Source organism: Mustela nivalis (genome assembly GCF_964662115.1).
Source record: "Mustela nivalis genome assembly, chromosome: 4".
NCBI lineage: Eukaryota > Metazoa > Chordata > Mammalia > Carnivora > Mustelidae > Mustela > Mustela nivalis.
This window is the reverse complement of record NC_139023.1, coordinates 137391019-137417128: the sequence shown is the minus strand read 5'-3', so window position 1 is coordinate 137417128 and position 26110 is coordinate 137391019. Positions and strand designations below refer to the sequence as shown.

The 26110-nt window shown below is 36.5% G+C and overlaps 2 protein-coding genes across 16 annotated transcripts in view; one reads left to right on the top strand and one right to left on the bottom strand.

Moving 5' to 3' along the window:
* Positions 1–26110, top strand: part of NEK1 (NIMA related kinase 1) — a 214428-nt gene that overhangs the window by 131739 nt on the left and 56579 nt on the right. For all 15 annotated transcript variants that reach the window (XM_082727264.1, XM_082727269.1, XM_082727266.1 and 12 more), the window contains one exon: positions 12606–12758. In XM_082727264.1, coding sequence (XP_082583390.1) covers positions 12606–12758 — 153 coding nt within the window. The remainder of the gene's footprint in view (positions 1–12605; positions 12759–26110) is intronic.
* On the bottom strand, positions 16241–16740 carry LOC309862886 (small ribosomal subunit protein uS8). The gene has a single exon (XM_082727297.1). It carries the CDS (start codon positions 16686–16688, stop codon positions 16296–16298), a length of 393 nt encoding a protein of 130 aa, XP_082583423.1. The 5' UTR covers positions 16689–16740; the 3' UTR covers positions 16241–16295.

Below are 26110 nucleotides of genomic sequence, written 5' to 3'. Positions count from 1 at the left end.
TCATTAAATAGAGTTCGATATTTGTTTAGAAGTTTGTTTTTTTAATATTAAATTTACATATAATGAAATGCAGATATTTTTAAAGTACATTTGCTGAGTTATTTATTTATTTGTTTTTAAAGAGGGAGTACATTCATACATGAGTAGTGAGGAAGAGCAGAGAGAGAGGGAGAGAGAGAGAAACTTAAGCAGGCTGCTTGACAGCACAGAGCCCTGACACAGGGCTTGATCTCCTGATCCTGACATGAGGACCTAAGCCGAAATCAAGAGTCAGACGCTTAGCTAACTGAACCACCTCAGTGCCCCTGTTTGTTGAGTTTTAACACATGCCTACACCTACATAACCCACACTCCTTTCAAGATACAGAATATCACCATCTTCCCAAACAAAAAGTTTCATTCCTCTTCCCAGTCAGTTTCTGCTTCTAGTCCCCCAGAGGGGACTTTTCTCCAAATTTTTTCTATCTTAGATTAACTTTCTCTGTTTTGGAATTTCATTTAAACAGACTAACAATTTTTACTTTTTTGTGTAATTGTTATTACACAAAGTTATTGTTTAATAACTTATCATAATGATTTTTGAGATTCATCTGCATTGTGATTATCAAGTTTGTTCCTTTTAAAACATTATTTAAAATTTACTCTGTTACTGATAGTCACTTGTATTTTATTTACTTATTTTTTTTGCTTAATGTTAGTTGATATATCTTTATCCACTCCCCCCTCCTTTTAATCTGTTTGTGTCTATATATTTAAAATAGGTTTCTTATAGGCAGCATATGTTGGGTTTGCTTTTCTTAATCCACTCTTTAACTTGGTTGTTGAGACCATTTGTATTTAATGTGATTGTTAATATGGTCAGATCTAAAAATGTCATTTTGCTGTTTATTATTTGTTTGTCTTATCCATTCTTTGTTTCCTTTCCCCTTTTGTTTTACTTTCTTTGGGATTATCTTTATGATTCTATTTTGTCTGCTATTGGCTTATTAACTGCAGTTTATTGTTCTGTTATTTTTGTGTTTAATTTAGAGTTCATAGCATACATCTTTTAACTTATGACACAGTCTATCTTCTAGCAATTGATTACACTTCACATGTAGTATAAGACCCTTAAAATTATATACTTAAGATTTATTCCCTTCCAGTCATTGTGCCATTGCTTTTGGGTTTTTTTCCTAACTTATGCTATAAACCCCACAATACATTATGATCATTTCTCCTTGAAGGAGCTTTAAATAGTAAGAGAAAAAGCCTTTTGTATCTCTCCATGTAGTTACTGTTTCCAGTGGTCTTCATGATATTTGTGTGAATCACATTTCCATGTGGTACCATTTTTCTTCTGCCTGAAGGACTTTCTTGAACATTTCTTATAATGTAGTCCTGCTGGCGAGGAGATCTTTAAGCTTTTGTATGTCTGTAAAAATGTTCATTTTGCCTTACTTTTGCACAGGTATTTTTTCTGAATATATTTTTCTTTTATAACTTTATTGATATTGCACCATTGTCTTCTAGTTTGCATTTATTGTGACAAGAATCTTTTGTCATCCTTATTATTCTTCTGTATGTAATGTGTCTTATTTCTTCTGGATAATTTTAGACTTTTCCCCTAAGCTAGTAAATTTCATTATGATGCACCTTGGTGACATTTTCTTCATGTTTCTTTTGCTTGGGTTTTGTTGGGCTTCTTGAAATTGTGGGTAGTTTTCAGCAAATTTGGATAAATTTTTGCTATTTTTTCCAGCTTTTTTTGTCTTCTTTTCTAGAAGTTTATATGTATCTTGTTAATGTTTTTCTTTTCTCTAATTATCATCAGTTCTTTCTCTAGCTTATTGAACATATAGAATTCACTTATAATGACTGTTACAAATGCCTTGTATACTAATTAAATCAGTCTGTCATTTTTAGGTTAATATTAATTGACTTTTCCCCTCTTTATTAAAAGTTGAATTCTTTTGCTTCTGTGCATGCTTGATCATTCTTTGGAAGCCATACCATGAATTTTATGTAAATGGGTGGCTATATGTTTTTGTATTCCTATAAATGTTCTTGATTTTTGTTCTGGGACACAGTTCAGTTACTTTTAAAAAGCTTCACACTTTTAGGTCTTGCTTTTAAGCTTTTTAGGTTGGGTGGTGCAGTCGGTTAAGCATCCAACTCTAGGTTTCAGCTCAGGTCATGATCTCAGGGTCCTGGCATCGAGCCTCATGTTGGGCTCCATGCTTAGTGGGTAGTCTGCTTGAGATTCTCTCTCTTTCTCTTTCTGCCCCTCCTGCTCATGCTGTTGTCTCTCTCTCTCTTAAAATCTTAAAAAATCTTAAAAAAAAAATAAAAGAGGCTTTATTAGATGGGACCCCTGGCTAATCTGTCCCCTTTCACTGAATCTAAAACCTCTCTGAGTAATCTACCTAATGACTGGTGAATCAGAGGACATTTTTTTTCTGGATGGTGGGAAGAGGGACTATTTTTGACCTACCTTGCTTGAACTCCAGGTATTATTCCCTTTGGGTCTCTTACCTAGATTATAGTAATTTCCCATGTGTGTAATGATCAGTTTTTAGCTTAAGACTCCAAGAAGACTCTGAGTTCTATTTGTATAGCTTTCTACTCTTCCGTATTCTGTTCTGCTAACATTAGCCACTTTTGCCTCCTAGACTTCCAATTTCTGTCACCTCCACTCAGAGAGACCATCGACTCTACCTGGTTTTCCCTCCCTGTATCAAAGGGAACTAAGTTGATATCATTTCATAAGGATATTTAGTTTCTCCAGTTGTATTTGTTAAAGAGACATCCCATTCCCCACTATATTGTTTTGACACCTCTGTCAAATATCACGTGTCTGTAAGTTATGGGTCTGTTTCTGGTTTTTCTACTTTTTAACTATCCTTTTAAAGGTTGATTCCCTACTGGGAATCATTTTTCCTTTATGAAACTGAATATCACCTGCTAATTTGCAGATACTTACTTTCAAAGAACTAGTATATGTAGATTTGAATCAACATTTTGTATTTAGTTACCATTAAAATTTTATATGACTTATAGGGCAGCCTGATTGGGGCCCCTCTCACTCTTTTTTTTTTTTTAAGATCTTATTTATGTATTTATTTGACAGATAGAGATCACAAGTAGGCAGAGAGGCAGGCTGAGAGAGGGAGAAAAGGAAGCAGGCTCCCTGCTGAGCAGAGAGCCCAATGTGGGGCATGATCCCAGGACCCTGGGACCATGACCCTTGCCGGAGGCAGACTTTAACCCACTGAGCCACCCAGGCGTCCCCCTCCCTCTCACTCTTGAGAGCTTTTTCTGTATCTTCACTTAATAAACTTCTATCGCTTTCCTCACCACAAAAATTTTTATATGACTTATTTGTGCTGTAATATGTGAGATTGCACCTTGTCTATACTGCTAAGTACTTAGATGTTTTGTGTATTATTCCAAAAGGTTCTAAAGACTCGAATTATAATAGATAATTTCCCGTTTTTTGCTCTGCTAAATTTTATTTTAATAGTTCCCCAGAATTATTATTGCCAAAAAAGGGCAATGTCAGTTGCCTACTTATGATATGTAAGCTAAACTAAAACAAATTTTTTAAGAAATATTCTTCTCTATTTTTAAACTATATGGACATTTATTTTACAACTTTTTTCCTATTTTCTTTAAGTAAATTTATAGAAACAATTATTAATTTATATTTCTTCTCTTTCTACACTCCAAATTATTGTTTGTCTTACTTTTCAAAAATTTGCTCCAATTAAAATTTTACAGAAGTATAGTTTTTCTATTTTTATATTCCTTGAAACTAATTCATAAATATTTTATTATTTTTTATTGTAGCATAGTTAACATGCATTAATATAATACTTTTGTTTAGCCTTCACATATTTGTGTTTTTTAGTTTTCTTATGCTTCAACAAAATGAAATAAAACAACTTTCTTTTGCTTGATTTTTAGTTTCATACTGTTGTGTTTGGAAAAGGTGCTTGCTTGATATGATTTCAGTTTTCTTTCCTTTTTAAAAAAAGATTATTTATTTATTTATTTATTTGACAGACAGAGAGAGGGAGACAGCAAAAGAGGGAATACAAGCAGAGGGAGAGGAAGAAGCAAGCTTCCTGCTGAGCAGGAAGCCTGATGCAGGGCTCAGTTTCAGGACCTGGGATCATGACCTGAGCAACCCAGGCATCCCATGATTTCAGTTTTCTTAAATTGAGATTCGTTTTGTGGCTTTTGTATAATCCATCCTGGAGAATGTTTCATGCGCCCTTGGGAAGAATATGTATTCTGCTGGTTTGGGATGGAATGTTTTGTATATATCTATTAAGTCCACCTGGTCTAATATGTTTTTTAAGGCCAATGTTTCCCTATTGATTTTCTGTCTAGATGATCTATTCATTGATGACAGTAGAATATTAAAGTCCCCTGCCGTTACTGTATTACCATCACTTTCTCTCTTTATGTTTGTTAGTATTTGCTTTATGTATTTACGTGCTCCTAGGTTGGATTCATCCTGGTTTATCCTCTTCTTCTATGTATATAATCATTATGTAATACCTTCATTGTCACTTGCTACAGTCTTTTTTTTTTTAAGATTTTATTTATTTGTTTGATAGAGAGAGAGAATGCAAGTAGGCAGAGAGGCAGGCAGAGAGAGACTGGGAAGCAGGCTCCCTGCTGAGCAGAGAGCCCAGTGCTGGACTCCATCCCAGGACCCTGAGATCATAACCTGAGCCGAAGGCATCGGCTTTAACCCACTGAGCTACCCAGGTGCCCCCAGTCTTTCTTTTAAATCTGTTTGTTTTTTTTCCTACTATAAATATTGCCACCTAGGCTTTATTTATGTTTTTCATTTGCATGGAATATCTTTTTCCATCTCTTCACTTTACTTTTCTGTGTGTGTCTTTAGGTCTTACGTGAATTTCTTGTAGGCAGCATATAAATGGACCTTGTTTTTTATCCATTCAACCATCCTATGTCTTTTGTTTGAAGTGTTTAGGTTATTTACATTAAAAATAGTTACTGATAGGTATGTACTTATTGCCATTTACTTTATTGTTTTCTGTAGTTTGTAGTTCTGTGTTATTGTTTTCTTCTTTCACTACTTTCCCTTGTGCTTTGGTGACTTCCCTTAGTATTATGTTTGTATTCCTTTCTCTTTATTTTTTTCTGTATAGGTATTTGGTTTATGGGTACCATGAGGTTCATGTTATAACATCCTATATATCTAGAAGTCTATTTTAAGTTGAAGGTTCAAGCACATTCTCAAAGCACTGCATTTTTATCCCCTTCCCCAACAACATGATTGTAATATTCTTTTCTTTTTTTTTTAATTCTTTATTTTTTATAAACATATATTTTTATCCCCAGGGGTACAGGTCTGTGAATCACCAGGTTTACACACTTCACAGCACTCACCAAAGCACATACCATCCCCAATGTCCATAATCCCACCCCCTTCTTCCAAACCCCCTCCCCCCAGCAACCCTCAGTTTGTTTTGTGAGATTAAGAGTCACTTATGGTTTGTCTCCCTCCCAATCCCATCTTGTTTCATTTATTCTTCTCCTACCCACTTAAGCCCCCATGTTGTATCACCACTTCCTCATATCAGGGAGATCATATGAGAGTTGTCTTTCTCTGCTTGACTTATTTCACTAAGCATGATACACTCTAGTTCCATCCATGTTGTCGCAAATGGCAAGATTTCATTTCTTTTGATGGCTGCATAGTATTCCATTGTGTATATATACCACATCTTCTTGATCCATTCATCTGTTGATGGACATCTAGGTTCTTTCCATAGTTTGGCTATTGTGGACATTGCTGCTATAAACATTCGGGTGCATGTGCCCCTTTGGATCACTACGTTTGTATCTTTAGGGTAAATACCCAATAGTGCAATTGCTGGGTCATAGGGCAGTTCTATTTTCAACATTTTGAGGAACCTCCATGCTGTTTTCCAGAGTAGCTGCACCAGCTTGCATTCCCACCAACAGTGTAGGAGGGTTCCCCTTTCTCCGCATCCTCACCAGCATCTGTCATTTCCTGACTTGTTTATTTTAGCCATTCTGACTGGTGTGAGGTGATATCTCATTGTGGTTTTGATTTGTATTTCCCTGATGCCAAGTGATATGGAGCACTTTTTCATGTGTCTGTTGGCCATCTGGATGTCTTCTTTGCAGAAATGTCTGTTCATGTCCTCTGCCCATTTCTTGATTGGATCATTTGTTCTTTGGGTGTTGAGTTTGCTAAGTTCTTTATAGATTCTGGACACTAGTCCTTTATCTGATATGTCATTTGCAAATATCTTCTCCCATTCTGTCAGTTGTCTTTTGATTTTGTTAACTGTTTCCTTTGCTGTGCAAAAGCTTTTGATCTTGATGAAATCCCAATAGTTCATTTTTGCCCTTGCTTCCCTTGCCTTTGGCATTGTTCCTAGGAAGATGTTGCTGCGGCTGAGGTCGAAGAGGTTGCTGCCTGTGTTCTCCTCAAGGATTTTGATGGATTCCTTTCGCACATTGAGGTCCTTCATCCATTTTGAGTCTATTTTTGTGTGTGGTGTAAGGAAATGGTCCAATTTCATTTTTCTGCATATGGCTGTCCAATTTTCCCAGCACCATTTATTGAAGAGGCTGTCTTTTTTCCATTGGACATTCTTTCCTGCTTTGTCGAAGATTAGTTGACCGTAGAGTTGAGGGTCTATTTCTGGGCTCTCTATTCTGTTCCATTGATCTATGTGTCTGTTTTTGTGCCAGTACCATGTGTCTTGATGATGACAGCTTTGTAATAGAGCTTGAAGTCCGGAATTGTGATGCCACCAACGTTGGCTTTCTTTTTCAATATCCCTTTGGCTATTCGAGGTCTTTTCTGGTTCCATATAAATTTTAGCATTATTTGTTCCATTTCTTTGAAAAAGATGGATGGTACTTTGATGGGAATTGCATTAAATGTGTAGATTGCTTTAGGTAGCATAGACATTTTCACAATATTTATTCTTCCAATCCAGGAGCATGGAACATTTTTCCATTTCTTTGTGTCTTCCTCAATTTCTTTCATGAGTACTTTATAGTTTTCTGAGTATAGATTCTGTGCCTCTTTGGTTAGGTTTATTCCTAGGTATCTTATGGTTTTGGGTGCAATTGTAAATGGGATTGACTCCTTAATTTCTCTTTCTTCTGTCTTGCTGTTGGTGTAGAGAAATGCAACTGATTTCTGTGCATTGATTTTATATCCGGACACTTTACTGAATTCCTGTATAAGTTCTAGCAGTTTTGGAGTGGAGTCTTTTGGGTTTTCCACATATAGTATCATATCATCTGCGAAGAGTGATAATTTGACGACTTCTTTGCCGATTTGGATGCCTTTAATTTCCTTTTGTTGTCTGATTGCTGAGGCTAGGACCTCCAGTACTATGTTGAATAGCAGTGGTGATAATGGACATCCCTGCCGTGTTGCTGACCTTAGCGGAAAAGCTTTCAGTTTTTCCCCATTGAGAATGATTATTTGTGGTGGGTTTTTCATAGATGGCTTTGATGATATTGAGGTATGTGCCCTCTATCCCTACACTTTGAAGAGTTTTGGCCAGGAAGGGATTCTGTACTTTGTCAAATGCTCTTTATCTTTTAAACTTCACATTAGATATGAGGGTGGTTGATCCATATGACCTTTGTTTTACATTTACCTTTTACCAGTAAAATTTGTTCTTTCATAATTTTCTCATTTCTAGTTATAGTCTTTTCTTTTTTGTTTAATGAAATCCTTTCAACATATTTTGGAGAGCCAGTTTGGCATTGATGAACTCCTTTTAGCTTTTGCTTGTCTGGGAAACTGTATCTTCCTTCAGCTCTGAATGATAACTTTGTCAGGGAGAGTATTCTTGTTTATAAGTGGTTTTCCTTTCAGGACTTTGAATATATCATGCCACTTTCTTCTGACCTGTACAGTTTCTGCTGAGAAATTAGTTGTTTTTCTCTTGCGGCTTAAAAGATTCTCTCTTTATTTTTAATTGTCAGTGCATTGTAATATGTTTTGGTGTAGGTTTGGGGGGGTTTGTTTTGTTTGAACTCTCCTTACTGGACTTTGATGTATTTTACGTTGGCCGGGTTAGGGAAGTTTTTAGCGATTATTTCTTCAGATAGGTGTTCTGTTCCTTTCTCTCTTTTCCTTCTGGGACCCTATAATGCACTTGATGTTGTCCCAAGGATCCCTTAAACTATTCTTATTTAAAAAAAATTTTTTTTGGAGATTTTATTTACTTATTTGACAGACAGAGATCACAAATAGGCAGAGAGGCAGGCAGAGAGGGAGAGGGGGAAGCAGGCTCCCCGCCAAGCAGAGAGCCTGATGTGGGGCTCGATTGCAGGACCCCAAGACTACAATGTGAGCTGAAGTCAGAGGCTTTAACCCACTGATGCCCCAAACTTCTCATTTTTAAAAATTCTTTTTTCTTATTGCCGTTCTGATTGGGTAATTGCCACTACACTGCTTTCCAGATTATTGATCCTTTCTTCTATATCATCTAATCTGCTATTGATTCCCTCTAGTTTTATTTTTTTTTTAAAGATTTTATTTATTTATTTGACAGAGAGAGATCACAAGTAGGCAGAGAGGCAGGCAGAGAAAGGAGGAAGCAGGCTCCCTGCAGAGCAGAGAGCCCAATGTGTGGCTCGATCCCAGGACCCTGGGATCATGACCAGAGCTGAAGGCAGAGGCTTTAACCCACTGAGCCACCCAGGTCCCCTCTAGTTTACTATTTATTTCAGTTATTGTATTCTTTAGCTCTGATTGGTTCTTTTTATATTTTCAATCTCTTTGTTGAAGTTCTCATCCTGTTCTTTTCTTCTGAGTTCAGTAAACATCTTTATGACCATTACTTTGAATTCTTTATCTGGTAGATTGCTTGTCTCCATTTTGTTTAGTTCTTTTTCTAAGGGTTTGTTTTGTTCTTTCACTTGGAACATATTTCTCTGTTTCCTTATTTTGCCTCTCTGTGTTTCTGTGTTAGGTAGATTAGTTATACCTCCAGATTTTGAAGGAATGGCTTTATGCAGAAGGGGCCTAGTAGCACAAACTCCCATGGTCACCTGAGCCAGGTTCCCAGGAGTGTTCCTTATGGTGGGTGGGGCCTGCTTGTACCCTTCTGTTGTAGCTTGGTCAAGATTATTGCAGACTCACTGGTTTAGGCAGCTGTCTGTGAGGTCTTTCACTGCTGCATGTATACTGCTAAGTGGGGCTGGCCCTCAGTGTGAATTGTTGTGAGATCTGGCTGCAACTTTCTAAGTGTTCTAATATTAAGGACCGACTCCCCAGATTTGGCTCACTTAGGAGGTGAGCCTGAGGTTCTGCCTGATGGTGCCCTTTGGGAGTAATTGGAGAAGGAATTGCTTGGGAGGGGCTCCTGACCAACTTAAAGGCGTGTTAGGGAAGGGACTCTGGGCCTGGGTGGATAGGTTGTTTGGGGCAAATCCACAGGGGAATGCCAGGATAGAGCTGGTGGTGCTAGCACTGTAAGTGGAGAGTGTCAGAAATGGCAATTATCACAGGAACCTTAGTGACTCAGTAGACTGAGTGTCCAACTCTTGTTTTTGGCTCAGGTTATGATCCTGGGTAGTAGAGTCAAGCCCTACATTGGGCTGTGCACTCAGGGCTGAGTTTGCTGAGTCTGCTTGGGATACTCTTTCTCCCTCTGCACCTCCCCTGCTTGCACTCTCTAAATGAATGAATGAATTAAATAATAACTATCTTAAAGAAAGAAGGAAAGAAAAGAAAGGAAGGAAGATAGAAATAAATAAATAAAATAAAAACAAACAAATAAATAAATAAATGGCACCCACCAATGCTGAGTCAGCTAGTTAGAAGGAAGATATGAAAAACTGTACACATTAGCACTTGCATCCATGGTGAACTTTTCCAACAGATCCCTGCCCCTCTGACAGTTAGTCAGTGGATTTCCTTCACTTGTAGCCCAGATAGTTTTCAAACTGCTACACTGTGTTGGAGTCAGTGACATTGTGCATATGCTCTTTAAGAGTAGAGTTTCTGTTTCCTTCTGTTCTCTGGCTCTCCCAAATATAAGCAAGCATCCTTGGTCTTCAAAGCAAATGTTATAGGTTCTTGTCTTTCTGATGCAAGTCCCCTGGGCTGTGGAACCTAATGTGGGGCTCAGACCCCTCAGTCTTCAGGAAGGGCCTCTGTAGTTGTGATATCACTCACTTGTGGGTCACTGTGCCAGGGATGTGGGCCCTGACTAAATTGTGTCTCCACTCTCTAATAATCTCAATGTGGCTTTTTCTTCATATTTTTTGTTCTACATGATCTGTTCTGCTAGTCTTTATTTCATTCTCAGAGGTAGATGTTCTATATATAGTTGTATATTCTGGTGTATTCACAACAGGAGTTGGGTTTTTAGGGTGCCTGGGTGGCTCAGTCAGCTAGGCATCTGCCTTCAGAAGTCATGGTCCTGGTACCAAGCCCAGCATTGGGCTCCCTGCTCAGAGGGAAGTCTGCTTGTTTCTCTTCTCCTCCCTCCTTGTGCTATCTCTGTCTCTCTAAAATAAATAAATCAAATCTTTTTTTTTTTTTTTTTTAAGAAGTCTTGGGCTCTTGATCTTCCTACTCTGCCATATTGATTCTGCCCTCCCACGATATTTTTAAAAGATTTTATTCATTTATTTGAGGGCGGGTACAGAGGGAGAAGGAGAGAAACCCAAACAGACTCGTCTCTGAGCCCAGAGCCAACAAAGGGCTTGATTTCATGGCCCTGAGCTGAAATCCAGAGTCAGATGCTTAACCAACTGAGCCCCCCATAAGTATTTTAGAAGGCATTTGTCCATATTTTTACTACTAATATTAGTAATATCATTCATCATTCATTCTATCATTTTCTGAAAGTCTTTTATTTTTAAAAAATTTTTTTAAAGATTATTTGAGTGAAAAAGAGAGAGCAAGCAAGGGGAGGGCAAGAGGGAGAGACGCAAACTCCCCACTGGGCGCAAAGCCTGACCTGGGCTTGGTCTCATGACCTCAAGATCATGACCTGAGCCAAAATCAAGAGTCAGATGCTTACTTCTTCCTAGAAACATCTCCTAAGGCAAGGGAAGCAATGGCAAAAATGAACCACTGGGGTTTTTATCAAGATAAAAACCTTTTGCACAGCAAAGGAAACACTCAACAAAACCAAAAAGCAACTGACAGAATGGGAGAAGATACTTGCAAATGACATATCAAATAAAGGGCTAGTATCCAAAATCCATAAAGAACTTAGCAAACTCAACACCCAAAGAACAAATAATCCAATCAAGAAATGGGCATAAGTGTATGTGAACAGATACTTCTGCAAAGAAGACACCCAAATGGCCAACAGACACATGAAAAAGTGCTCAACATCACTCAGCATCAGGAAAATACAAATCAAAACCACAGTGAGATACCACCTCACACCAGTCAGAGTGGCTAAAATTAACCAGTCAGGAACCAACAGGTGTTGGCGAGGTTGCAGAGAAAGGGGAACCCTCCTATACTGTTGGTGGGAATGCAAGCTTGTGCAGCCACTCTGGAAAACAGTATAGAGGTTCCTCAAAAATATGAAAATAGACCTACCCTATGACCCAGCAATTGTTTATGGGGTATTTACCCTAAAGATACAAATGTAGTGATCTGAAGGGGCATGTGCACCTCAATGTTTATAGCAGCAATGTCCACAATAACGAAACTATGAAAGAGCCTAGATGTCCATCAACAGATGAATGGATAAAGAAGATGTGGTGTATAGACAATGGTATAGACAATGGAATATTATGCAGCCTAATTGGGCTATGACGCTAAGCGAAATAAGTCAATCAGAGAAAGACAGTTATCATAAGATCTCACTGATATGAGGAATTTGAGAAACAAGACTGAGGATCATAAGGGAAGGGAGGGAAAAATGAAACAAAACCAGAGAGGGAGACAAACTATAAGAGACTCTTTAAAAATTTTTTAAATTTTTTCAGTGTTTCAAGAATCATTGTTTATGCACCACACCCAGGGCTCCATGTAGTATAAGAGACTCTTAATCATGGGAAACAAACTGAGGGTTGCTGGAGGGAAGGGGGATGGGCAGGTTGGGATGGCTAGGTGGTTGACATTGGCGAGGGTATGTGCTGTGGTGAGTGCTGTGAATTGTGTAAGACTGATGAATGATTCACAGATCAGTACCCCTGAAACAAATAATACATTATATGTTAATAGGGAAAAAAAAATCTTATATACAACCAAAAAAAAAAAAACCGAGAGAGAGAGATGTTTAACCAACTGAGCCACCACGTGCCCCTGAAAGTATTTTAAAACATCATCAGCATAGGGGCGCCTGGTTGGCTCACTTGGTTAAGCAAATGCCTTCGTCTCAGTTCATGATCCCGGTGTCTAGGATCAAGTCCCACGTCGGGCTCCCAGCTTCGCGGGGAGTCTGCTTCTTCCTCTGACCTTCTCCCCTCTCATGCTCTCTCTGTCTCTCTCTCTCAAATAAATAAAATCTCAAAAAAAAAAAAATCAGCAGCATATGTTTAAATCTGCTTTATAATACAGTGATAGTATTATATTCTATCAGTGAAATTTGTTTTTGTGTCTTTTATTATAGAACATACAGTGGGAGAAGTTATTAAATTAGATCCTGGTGGATCTCCAAGAAAAGTATGGGGGAGAAGCCCTACAGATTCAGTTCTAAAGATACTTGGAGAAGCTGAACTACAACTTCAGACAGAACTATTGGAAAACACAACCATTAGAAGTGGTAAGCAGAAACAAGTTGTTTTTCTATAATAGAAGTAATGTTATTAAAATTTAAATTATAGGGGCACTTGAGTAGCTCAGTCAGTTAAGCATCTGCCTTTCGCTCAGGTCATTATCCCAGGGTCCTGGGATGGAGCCCCGCATCAGGCTTCCTGCTTCTCCCTCTGTTCTCCCTGCTTGTGCTTTCTCTCTGTCAAATAATTAAATAAAATCTTTTTTAAAAATTTCAAATTGTATTTTTAAGATATGATTACTTTAAGTGATGATATTTTTGTCATAATAATTTTCTAGTTAGGTGGAAAATAGTTGTATTTCTGAGGAGTTGTTTCAAAATTGTAGTCTTGAATTTTGACCTGACATAACCTGGATGGGATCTTAAAAGGAAATGGAAATCTGTTTACGGTGAGACAGAAAAGCAGAACAGTCAAAACATCATTTTACATGAAGAAAGATACAGGAGCAATGCATGTAGATTCTGGAATTAGGTTGAATAAAGATATCTGTAGTAGCTATGACTGACAACTGAAGACTGGGAAGGTTGAATTGTGAAGCAGGAGGAAAACATTTGTATTCCATAAGTATTATGGGTCTTGGTATTACAGCTATGCATATGAAGATTGTCCATATATAAAACAGGTGTTTTCAGACTTTAAACCTTATTCAAATGAGGGGCTGAATATGGTTTTTCTTTTTTAGAATTTGTGTCTAGACATGAAAGTGTGTCACTCCTGTGTTCTCTCAGTCTCTTTTTTTCCTCTTAACTGTCTCTGTCAACTTTGTGCATACTTTTATCCTTGCCTTTCTCTTTCTTTCTTTTTTTTTTTAATTTTATTTATTTATTTGACAGAGAGAGATCACAAGTAGGCAGAGAGAGAGAGAGGGAAGCAGGGTCCCTGCAGAGCAGAGAGCCCGATGTGGGGCTCGATCCCAGGACCCTGAGATCATGACCTGAGCCGAAGGCAGCGGCTTAACCCACTGAGCCACCCAGGCGCCCCCCTTGCCTTTTTCATGCAATATTACCACTTATTTGTTTTCATTTGTACCTGTCCTCTGAGAGCAAGGATGATCTCTTTACTCTTTATAGCTTTACTGCTTAACACATAGTAGTAGGAACAGCTAATTAGTGTTCCATAAATAGTTGGTAAATTGAAGTTAAAAAAAGACAATAAATTACTTCTCAGTTCTAGTTCTCTGAAGATGGATTATTTAAATATGGAGAATATTGAATATAGAGAATTCTCTGAATTAGAGTGATGCTCACATTGGAACTGACAAAAAAAAAATAACATAGGAGGTAAGGTTATTCACAGTGTATTTAAAGAAATTAGCCAGGTACCAATATGCCAGTGAGATAAACCTGAACATGTGTTATTAAAGTGTAAAAAGTAGACTTATTTTTTTTTACTTTTTTTTTGATCATTCTAGCACTTTCTTTAGAAAAAAGCAATTTGAAAAGAAATTGTATATATAATTACATGTTTGAAATAAGGGTAAGTACTCAAAATATGTGTATTCATAATTGTTCACAGTCTTGTGTTTGGAAATTGTGCAGTTGTATGCTAGACACTGATCAAAAACAAAAATACTAGTAACAATATTCTTATATCTTAGTCTGATCCTATTGTCAAAATGCCCAAGGCTTTATTCAGGACAAAGAATGCCTCTGGGCTAAAACATTTTCAAAAATAATGATAAAAAATTGAGATTATTTTGTAATCTGAAAGTTCTTTATATGTTTATCCTCATTAGAACTATTACTTTAAAAACATTAGATACTGATTTCTTTTATGTAAAACCATTATTGCTTAATGTATGTAATTTGGTATATAATAATACCTAGGCAGTGGGAAGGCAGGTCTTCTTCATTTTTAAATAATCCATCTTCAGAGAATTGGAACTGAGAAGTAATTTATGATTTGTCTTAACTTTTTTTAAACTTCAATTTATCGAATATTTATAGAACACTAATTAGCTATTCCTGCTCCCATGTGTTAGCAGTAAAGCTTCAAAGAGTAAAATGATCATCCTTGCTCTCAGAGGACAGATACAAATGAAAACAAATAAGTGGTAATATTGCATGAAAAAGTCAGGGATAAAAGTATGCACAAAGTTAAGAGGTAGAGTAGAGATGTTTAACTTTATCTTGGATACTTAAAGACTTCATAGAGTTGTCATCTGTCCTCTTCAATTTTTCCCCTAATTATATTTACTTAGAATATGCTCTGTGCTGGGATTTTAACACAAGTCACAGTTTCTTATCACCTAGAAATCATATGTGACAAAGTCTATGTTGGAAGTATTGTATGTGTAATGGTATGGAACCACAGATTAGGAGGCTTTACGTTGTCAGTACTGTATAATTTTGTTAAGGATGATAAGGCCCTTTGGATCAGAGAAAGCCACAGAAAGAACAAGTGATTTGAGCTAGGCCAAAAATAGAAAAAGAGCTCGATGGGTAAATAAGGAAGAGAATTAAGTTCCAGGGAATACACAATCCCCGTATATGCAAAGAGAAAAAGGGTTTATTTAATATGTATGTGGGAGCAACTTCATGCTGTGGAAGGAGAATGGGCTCTGGTCCAATTCTGGTTCAGTCACTTGCCCAGTGACATTTGCCCATGGACAAGTTCCACTGACTTTGACATTCAGCTTCTCCATGTGTAGAATAGAAACACTGTTATTAAGGGTTGTTTTGTGGATTTAATGAGGAACATAAAGGACCTGCAGTGGTTCTCTAGTCTTCCAGTCTTTATGCCAGTTTCTCATCAATTTGATTATCTTAAGTTCTTTTTGTAATAGAAGGGCTCCTGTGAACAATATGACCAGAGATTTTGCATGTTAAAAGCAGTTTCTCTTGAGACTTTCTTCCTTTTTTTTTTTTTAAGATTTATGTATTTATTATTTGAAAGTGTGCAATGGGGAGAGAGAGAATCTCAAGCAGCCTTTCCACTGAGCACTAACCACCCCAAATGCAGGGCTCAGTCTCGTGACCCTGAGATCATGACCAGAGCCCAAATCAAGAATTGGACATCCCTTCCTCTAAGAATTGTACATCCCTTCCTCTAATGTATGCTCAGCCTCCCAGCCATCAGTATCCCTTCTCCAAAGTGGTTACAATTGGTGAACCAACATTGACACATTATGATCACCCCAAATCCATGGTAGACATTAAAGTATACTCTTGATGTTATATTTTTCATGGATTTTGACAATATATAGTGATACATATCCACTATTATAATATCATACAAAACAGTTTACTGCCCTAAAAAATCCCTGTGTTCTACCTATTTATTCCTCCCTCCTTTAGAACTCCTAGCAACCACCAATCTTTATACTATCTCATTAGTTTTGCCTTTTCTAGAATGTTGTGGTTGGAATCATACAATATGTAGTCTTTTCAGACTGGCTTCTTTTTTTTCAGACTGGTTAGTAATATACATTTTACCTTTTCTCCATTTCTTTTCATCATATGATACTTCATTTATTATTTTTTTTTTCCATTGAGGCATTTTATTTGCACGTATGTATTACATCCCTAGAAAAAGAATCCCAGGATTTTCCCTCCTGTGTGTTTTCGTCTTGCTTCTTCATGGTCCATGATGCCAGCTGAAGTTGTCAGTACAATGAAACCAAACTGGCGGGACGGGAGCAAGTTATTCTGCCATTTTTCTAGATCTTTCAGTTGTACATCAAATCTGGGGCTGATCACTCCACACTTGTTCAACCTGCCTGTGAGGTTCACAACAATCTTCCCCGCTCTGTGATCATCAATGATTTCAAATTCGCCAATGTAACCGTGCTTCATCATCACAGTGAGAAACCGGACGATGACTTTGGAGCACGGCCTAATAAGAACCTGGCGTTTGCCTCTCTTTTCAGCATTGTTGATGCTCTTGAGAGCATCTGCCAGGACATTCATGCGCACCATTATGGCGGCAAAGAAAGATGGCGGAAAGAGCAATACTTCATTTATTTTTAATGCTAAATAATATTACATTGTAGAGATATACCACAATTTGTTTTGTTTGTTTTTTTAAAGATTTTACTTATTATTTGACAGAGAGAGAAAGGAGGAAGGGGGCTCCCCGCTTAGCAGAGAGCCCGATGTGGAGCTTGATCCTAAAACCCTGGGATCGGAACCTGAGCCGAAGGCAGAGGCTTTAACTCACTGAGCCACCCAGGTGCCCCTTTAGTCCATTTTTAAATTGGATTGTTCAGGTTTTTTTAATTGTGGAGCTGTAAGAGTTTTTTGTATGTTTTGGTTAACAGTGTTTTAAATCTTTGCCTTTTGCAGATATTTTCTTCTAGTCTGTGGCTTATCTTCTCATTTTCTTGATAATAGTGTCTTTCATAGAGCAGAAATTTTAAATTTTAGTGAAGTCCAGCTTATTAATTCTGTCTTTGGTGGATCATGCCTTTGGTGGTATATCTAAAAAGTCATTGCCAAACTCAAGGTCATCTGGATTTTCTTCTCTAATGTTATAATTTTGTGTTTTATTTACATCTACGTCTTTGTTCGATTTTGAGTTCATTTTTGAGAATGGTATAAGGTCTGTGTCTAGATAATGTGTTTGGGGAAAAGGGGCTGGGATGTCCAGATGTTCCAGTACTATTGAATTGCCTTTGCTTTTTTGTTAAAGATCAGTTGACCATATTTATATAGGTCTGTTTCTGACCTATGTTCTGTTTCATTGATCCATTAGTTCTTTAACAAAGAACAAATACCATGCTGTCTTGATTTCCGTAGCTTTATACTAAGTCTTGGAGTTGGGTAGTGTCATTCCTTTAACTGTGTTCTCCTTCAATATTGTGTTGGCTTCTCTGGGTCTTTTGTCTCTTCATAAAAACTTTTAGAATCAGTTTGTTGATATCTACAAAATAACTTGCTGGGATTTTGACTGAGATTACACTGAATCCGTAGATCAGAGTGGAAAGGACTGACATCTTGACAGTATTGTGTCTTCCTATCCACGAACATGGAATATCTCTTTACCTAATTCTTCATTAATTTTTTTTTTTAGAGTTTACGTTTTTCTTATCATAGTGTATCTTTTTAATACACGGTCTCCAGTCTTCCCCCACAATCTTAGGAAAGTGTTATTGAATTGTAGTTTTCCTAGTTTTCTGTTCTTTAAATCTTTTTCAGGAACTTCTACTATTTGTATTTTTTATATTTTTCATCTTTAATATCTCTCACTTTCTCTTAAATCCTTTTTCTCACTTTTTTAAAAAGAGTTTATTTGTCAGAAAGAGAGAGACAGGCAGGCAGAAGGAGGAACAGGCTCCCCGCTGATCAAGGAACCCGATGCAGGACTCAGTCCCAGGACCCTGGGATCATGACCTGAGCCAACGGCAGACACTTAACTGATTAAACTACCCCTGAGTCCCTCTCACTTTTTAATTTAATTAAATTTTTTTCTCCTGTTCACCTTTTATAGCTCTTAAGACATTTTATGTTTTGTGTAGATGATCTTGTGTTTATTATAGGATATTTATAAGATTTTTTTCTGGTTTTTAACTATCAACTCCCTCATTTCTGATTATTTTCTCATTGTAATTTATATTCTCTAATGTATCATATTCTTAATTTTACTAACAAATATTTAAATAGGTTATAGTTTTAGGTTTTTTTGTGGGTTTCAGTTATATGTGGCAGTGCTTCTCAACTGAGCGTGATTCTACTCACAGAGGACAATTGGCATTTTTGGGAAACATTTTTGGTTATCAACTGGGAGGGGTACTATAGGTATCTAGTAGGTATAGGCCAAAGAAGCTGGTAAATCTTCTACAATGTGTACTATAACAAGTGTTCTCCAAAACAATTAATTATCTAATTTAGCAGTGCCAAAGTTAGGGAACATCTGTCTTTGGGGACATTACTTCTTACTCTGTTTTGTTCTTACAACTTGGACAGAAGTCAACAATAATCCTCGGTTACTTATTTTCACGTGAAATTAGTTTTACTAAACTTTTAGGAGAGTAGAGGCTTTTTTCACTTCATCACTTAGGGCTTCCTTTTCTTTTATTTTCATTAAGTATTTTAAAATTATAACCTTGTAGTTTCTGAGCTCTTCTGTCTCTGCTCCTCTCCCCTACTTTCTCTTTCCTTTGTTTTCTATTATCCCTGCAAAGATCAATTTGGATTCTCCTACCAGTAATTTTTCCTGAGTGTGAGGCTTGGTTCTAGAAGGGGGTTTCAACTGGTTAGTTTTGAGAATCTCAGACCCACATTTCCCCAACGCTTTCTGACTTCTCCATTTACCCCTTCCATTTACTTGCAAATTAAAATGTATAAAAACTATTCCATTTCAGCTGCTTTTCTTAAACTGACCCATTATGCTTTCTTGTGAATACCTGCTGGCTATTTTGGAGTTTCTTCTGATTTAGGTTCTGTCAGGTGCCCTTCTATTTCCCTCTTTTGTGCAGATGCTTTTACTACATGAGTTTGAAGGTGTTAGTGATTTGTCCCCATTCACACATAATTGGGAGTTTGTGAGGATACCTTGTCACCTGGATTTGGTTTAGATGTTATTCATGGCTATATGGTTCTGCTATCCTGTTGGGTTTTTTTTTTCTTTTCTTTTTTTTTTTTTTTTCTGTTTTGTGCAGGGATTCAGGGAAATTTTTTAAAAATAGCATTCTTGGGGCACCTGGGTGGCTCAGTGGGTTAAGGCCCCTACCTTTTGCTCAGGTCATGATCCCGGGGACCTGGGATCGAGCCCCACATCAGGCTCTCTGCTTAGCAGGGAGCCTACTTCCACCTCTCTCTCTCTCTCTGCCTGCCTCTCTGCCTACTTGTGATCTCTGTCAAATAAATAAAATCTTTTAAAAACAGCATTCTTTACTAACTTCTCAGAATTTCTTTCTCTTTAAATATTATTGATGTATGTTGCTGTAAAACTTTTTCTCACATTTGACTGTTCTTTCCTTCTAAATATGTAACACTCCCAATCACTGTCAGAGAAAATAACTCATGGAAGATGTTCACTTATGATTTTCCTTTTTTTTGTAATGTGCTAGTGGTGTTTGGGTATCAAGATTTTGCTGACATTATAAAACAAGCTGGGGAATATTCCTTTTTTTCCTATTTTCTGGAAAACTTTGTAAAAAATTAGTAATTTTTCCTTGATTTGGAAGAATTCAACTATGAAGCCACAGGGACTTGGAGTTATCTCTGTAAGAGGATTTCAGTTATGGATTCGCTTTATGTTATAATTTCTTGTGGATATTTAGATTACTTACAGGTATGTAGCAATTAATTTGTTAACATTTTTTAGTCTTCCTAGTTGTCTTTTTGTTACTGCTTTCTAGATTCATTGTATTGTGGTCACAGAACATCATACTGTGTATGATTTTCATCTTGAAATTTGGAAACTTGCTTCATTGCCCAACTTACAGTCTATATTGGTAAATGTTTCGTATGTACTTGGAAAGTTATTGGGTAGTGTATGTATGTTCTGTGTCAAGTTGTTTAATCATTATATTCAAGTCTGTATTTTTACTATTTTCATCTGGTTGTTTTATCAATTATTGAGAGAAGAGTGCTAAGATCTCCCAAATAGATTTGTGTCATTTTCTCCTTTTTTTTTTTTTTTAATTTATTTGACAGACAGAGATCACAAGTAGTCAGAGAGGTAGGCAGAGAAAGAGAGAGAGGAGGAAACAGGCTCCCTGCAGAGCAGGGAGCCTGATGTGAGTCTCGATCCCAGGACCCTGGGGTCGGGACCCGAGCTAAAGGCAGAGGCTTTGACCCACTAAGCCATCCAGGTGCCCTTCATTTTCTCCTTTTAATTCTATAGTATTTTGCTACTTGAAATAAGTTATTAAATTGTATGACAATTTAAATTGTGTACTGCTTGTTTAGGTTGTTGCATTATATTGTTTAAGTGGTTGCATTAACCTTTTTGTACATCTTCCTGTTGTATTGACTATTTTTATTATTATGACATATTAAATTTATCTCTAGTAACATTACTTCTTTAAAGTCTACTTTATCTTATGTTATGTAGGTATAGCATTTTTTTGTTAATGTTTGCTTGTTATACTTTTTCTGTATCTTTTTAATTTCTCTGATTTCTTAGATTTATATGTTTCTCTCATCTCAGATCCAACCTGACTTTCTTTGTCTTTTCATCTGAGTGTTTAGTTTGTTCATGCATTAATATAATTACTGATATGGTTTGCTCTTTACTCTGTGCACAGTCTTGCTATGTGTTTTTATGTATTCCATCTGTACTTTGGTTCCTTATTCTTGTACCATTTTTTCCCTCTCTTTGAACTGATCAAGCATTTCATTTTTCTCTTCTATTTGTTTTAATTATACATTTTTAATTTACTCTTTTGTTTTGATTGTAGAGATTACAAATTGTATGCTTAATTCTACCGTAATGCTCATTCAGATCTACCTTAATTTAGTATTCATATTGCTTCTCAAACCGCATATGAGCCTTTTAACAATATTACACTATCCCTTCTAATCCTTTTGCTTAGTACATACTTTACTAACATATATCTTATGTAGCTCATAAGGCATTATTATGCTAAGCAATAATCAGTATTCATTTACATTTACCCACAGTTTATTCTTTACAATGTTCTTTATTCCTTCCTGAGATTACATATTTCCATTTGATATTTTTTTCTTTTAAATTGCCTTTGGTATTTCCTGCAGTGCAGATCTGCCCTGTATAAATCCTCTCAGCTTTTTTTTGTCTGAAAAGATCTTTATTTCACTTCCAGCTTTAAGTAATATTCTCAGTGTACTAAATGCTAAGTAGTTAGGGTTTCTTAAGGAGGGGGTTGTTTTTGCTTTATTTCATTTTGTTCTTTGTACATTTTCTTCCAGCATCCATAATTATATGTCATTTATGTGTCTTATTTTTGTTCCTTTGAAAGCAATATGTTTTTTTCTGAGCTTTTTTAGTAGTATTTCTTTGTTTTTCAAGTTTTACTGTGATATGAGTAGATGTAGTTTCCTTTGTCTTTAACCTGCTGTAGGTTTTTTCAGCTTCTTAAACCTAAAGGTTGATATATTTTCTTTCAATTTGAGGAAGATTGTATTCATTAGATCTTTCTATATTCTGCCCAGTTATTTCTCTTTTTCTCTTTGGACTCTATTTACACATATATTAGACCTTTTGAATTTATCATGTTTGTTTTGGTCTTTAATGCTTTTTAAATATTTTCTTCATTTTTGCTTCAGTATGAATACAGGCATACCTCTGAGATATGGTGGGTTCAGTTTCAGACCACTGCAGTGAAGCAAATATCACAATAAAGAGAGCAAATGAATTTTTTGGTTTCCCAGTGCATAGAGAAGTTTTATTTATTACACTATAGTCTGTTAGGTGTATAATAACATTCTAAGAAGGCAGTGTACACATTTTAATTTAAAAGTACTTATCGCTGGGGTGCCTGGGTGGCTCAGTGGGTTAAGCCGCTGCCTTCGGCTCAGGTCATGATCTCAGGGTCCTGGGATCGAGTCCCGCATCGGGCTCTCTGCTTGGCAGGGAGCCTGCTTCCCTCTCTCTCTCTCTCTCTCTGCCTGCCTCTCCATCTACTTGTGGTTTCTCTCTGTCAAATAAATAAATAAAATCTTTAAAAAAAATAAATAAAAGTACTTATCGCTAAAAAAATACTAACCATCATCTGAGCTTTAAGCAAGTCATCATCACTAATCGCAGATGGCCATATCAAATTTGATATTAAATAACAAATTTAATAATGAAAAGGTGAAATACCGCTATTAGCAAAATGCAACAGAGACACAGAGTGAGCAAACGCTGTTAGAAAAGTGGCACCAATAGACTTGCTTAATGCAAATGTAAGGTTGCTGTCAACCTTACATTTGTAAAAAAACACAATTATCTATAAAATGCGGTGAAACAAGGTACGCCTACATTTGTATCGATCTGTCATTTCACTAACTCGGTCTTCTGTGGTCTCTAACCTTCTGAGGTCTCCAAATGAGTCCAGTGAGTTCATAATATCAGATATTGCATTTTTCTATGCTAGAATGTCCATTTATCTTCTTTTATAGATTTCACTTCTCTCTTGAAAATGCCCATAGATTTATCCCTTTGGCCCATCTCTCCCTCTTTTTTCTTGAACATACTGTTCAAAATTATTTTAAAGTACCTATGTCATAAATTTAATACCTGAGGTATCTATTTATGTTTCTATTATTATCTGTTTCTGTTTTTCTTGTTTTTCAGTCATTTTCTATTTTTTTAAACCATGATTTATGACCAAAGTCAGTAAATTGTGAGATTTTAGGCATTCTAGGATTTATGAGTCCATATGATCCATATTCCTCTTTTAAAATTTTTCTACAGGGACACCTGGGTGGCTCAGTCAGTTAAGTGTCTGACTCTTGGTTTTAGCTCAGATCATGATCTTGTGGGTCAGGCCATCAAGCCCTGCTTTGCTCTCTGTGCTCAGTGCAGAGTTTGCTTCAGATTCTCATCCTCCCCTCTGCTCCTCCCTGTGCTCACCAGAGCGTGCTCTCTCTCTAAGATAAATAAATAAAATCTTAAAAAAAAAAGGTTTTTTCTACAGCACTTAAAAAATGTAAAACTGTTTTTAACCCATAGATTATACAAACCAGGACACAGGTTATAATTGTTGTACTTGTGTTTTATAATATTTGATTGTATGCCAGACATTGTGGTTGACAAGTTTAATAGCCTCTGGATAGTGTTATCTTAAAACTAAATAATACCAGCAGATTACCTTGAAACTATTGAGGTTTGTATTAGACTTCTGTTATGCTCTGTTTGCTAGCATTTTATTCTCCTAACTGCTATTACACCTGCTGAATTTCTTGGAGTACTGCTTTATGCATGCATAGTTTAGGAGTTAGCCAAAAACAGGGGATTTTTTTAAATAATTTTTAATTTTTTTTTAATAAACATTTAATGTATTAATTAGCCCCAGAGGTACAGGTCTGTGAATCACCAGTTTTACACACTTAATAGCACTCACCATAGCACATACCCTCCCCAATGTCCATAACCCCACCACCTTCTCCCTCCCCCTCTCCCTCCCCCCAGCAACCCTCAGTTTGTTTTTGAGATTAAGAGCCAGAGGGGAATTTTTGTTGTTTTATCCTTGTTAGAGGACTTTTGCATAGATTTAAGAGTTACTTATTGGTGACTTATTCTTTTCCATGATTTTGTCATTCAAGTCTGAGTCACTTCTAACATGGTAAGACTGTTGCTTTCTACTTATAATCTATTTACCTGTGCTGATATTTAGAAAATGCCCTCAGAGAAAAGCTGGGATGAAGTTGAGCTCATCTCATATGTTTACCTTCTCTCAGTTGAAGTCCATTAGTCCTTGCCTGCATCAGTTATTCTCCAGTGACTCCATACAGGTTTTCAATATTTTTTGTCTATCATTTCTACTTATTTTTAGTGGGAGATTAATCCAGTATGAGTTTTATTATCATGGCCAGGAACAAACGTCCATCTGCTACTTTTCTTCAACTGTTTTTTTTTTCTTGACTATAATATTGTATTTTCAGTGTTGTAAAACATGTTGAAAATACCAAAAAAAACATACTTTAGGAAATTAAAATTACCCATAACACTTCTACCCAGATATGTTTTCATTAATCACATAATTTTTTTAATTTTAAATTTTAGTTGTTATAAAGTTATCTGTGCACATAATTTAAAATGCCAAGTAGCTCTGAAAGTTTTTTTGTTGTTGTTGTTTTTAGCAAAAACAGCAGTCCCTAGACCTCATTCCTTGCCTTATATTCTGCTTCCCAGAGTCACCCACTTTCAGCTCTTTTTTTTTTTATTTCTCCACATAAGTATAAAGCAAATACCTCTACTATTACTTCTTGATTAAAAACAAAAAATCCCCCAGTTTTAGGTATTACATATGGACTTATTTTGGAAGATGAGGATTTAGCTGCCTCTCATCTGTTCTTTTTCCTCTTGATCTCATCATATACATCTACACATACCATTCTTTTTTTTTTTTTTTTTTTAATTTATTTGACAGAGATCACAGGTAGACAGAGGCAGGCAGAGAGAGAAGGGGAAGCAGCCTCCCCGCAAGCAGAGAGCCTGATGTGGGGCTCGATCCTAGGATGCTGGGATCATGACCTGAGCCGAAGGCAGAGTCTTTAACCCACTGGGCCACCCAGGTGCCCCTACACATACCATTCTTAACATCCTCAAATATAGTTAGATTTTTGGTTAAATCAACATACAGTATTGGTATTGTTATGACTAAGATATATTGTACCATAACTACTTTTCTTTTTTGCATAGTATTTCATTTGCTCTTTAGTGAGTAATTACTTTTTGCTTTGTTTTTCATATAGTTGTTTCTAGTTTGCTGCATATTATCCCCGAGATATGTTTATCTCTTCTTGGAGCATCCCAATACATTAGGTATTATATTGGTATAATCTTGGAAGCATTTCTTTGGAATCCCTCTGACCTCCAAATTAGACAAATTTTTTCTTTGGACTCCTGTAAAGACGTCATCCTGGCCTCTCCCTTAACTTGTCCTACCTAATGTTAGATCTCTTACTGCTTTGTTTTTCTTTTTATATTCCCACATTTTACTGGCATTTGTGAGGTTTGTGTGTGTGTGTGTGTGGAGGGGTGGTGTGTAAGAGAGAGTGAGAAAGAGACCATATGTGGTAGAAAATTGCTATAGTCCTTCAGCATCCAATTTTCCCTTCCTCTTTTTTAGTAATAGACTCTCCGCATGCCCACCATTGGTTTGGGTTGGCACATGGCAGTCTACTGGGAAACTACATTTCCCAGCTTCTGTTTTGCAGCTGGAGGTGGCCATGTGAATTGAACAAGTTAAATCCAAAGTAAAATAAATATTCATGTGGTTTTTAACTTTTTTCTTCCTTAATTGAATTCTGATTGACATATAAAAAATTGTATATATTTAGTGTATACAACATGGTGATTTGATATAAGTATACCTTGTGTATTGATTATCACAATCAAGCCAATTAACATATCCATCAGCTCACATACTTAACAGTGTGTTTGTGTATATGAGAATGTTTAATTTCCTAGCAAATTTCAAGTATACTATAGATTATTGACTATAATTAACCATGCTATAGATCTGTAGAACTTATTCATGTTATAACTGAAGGTTTGTACGTTTTACCAATGTCTTCCCATTTCCCCCCCACACCAGCCCCTGGCAACCTCCATTATACTGTCTGTTTCTTGGAGTTCAGCCTTTTTAGATTCCACATGTACATGATGCATACAGTGTTTGACTTTCCGTGTCTGGCTTATTTTACTGAGGCAGAGGATAATGTCCTCCAGGTTCACCACACTGTCGCAAATGGTAGGATTTCCC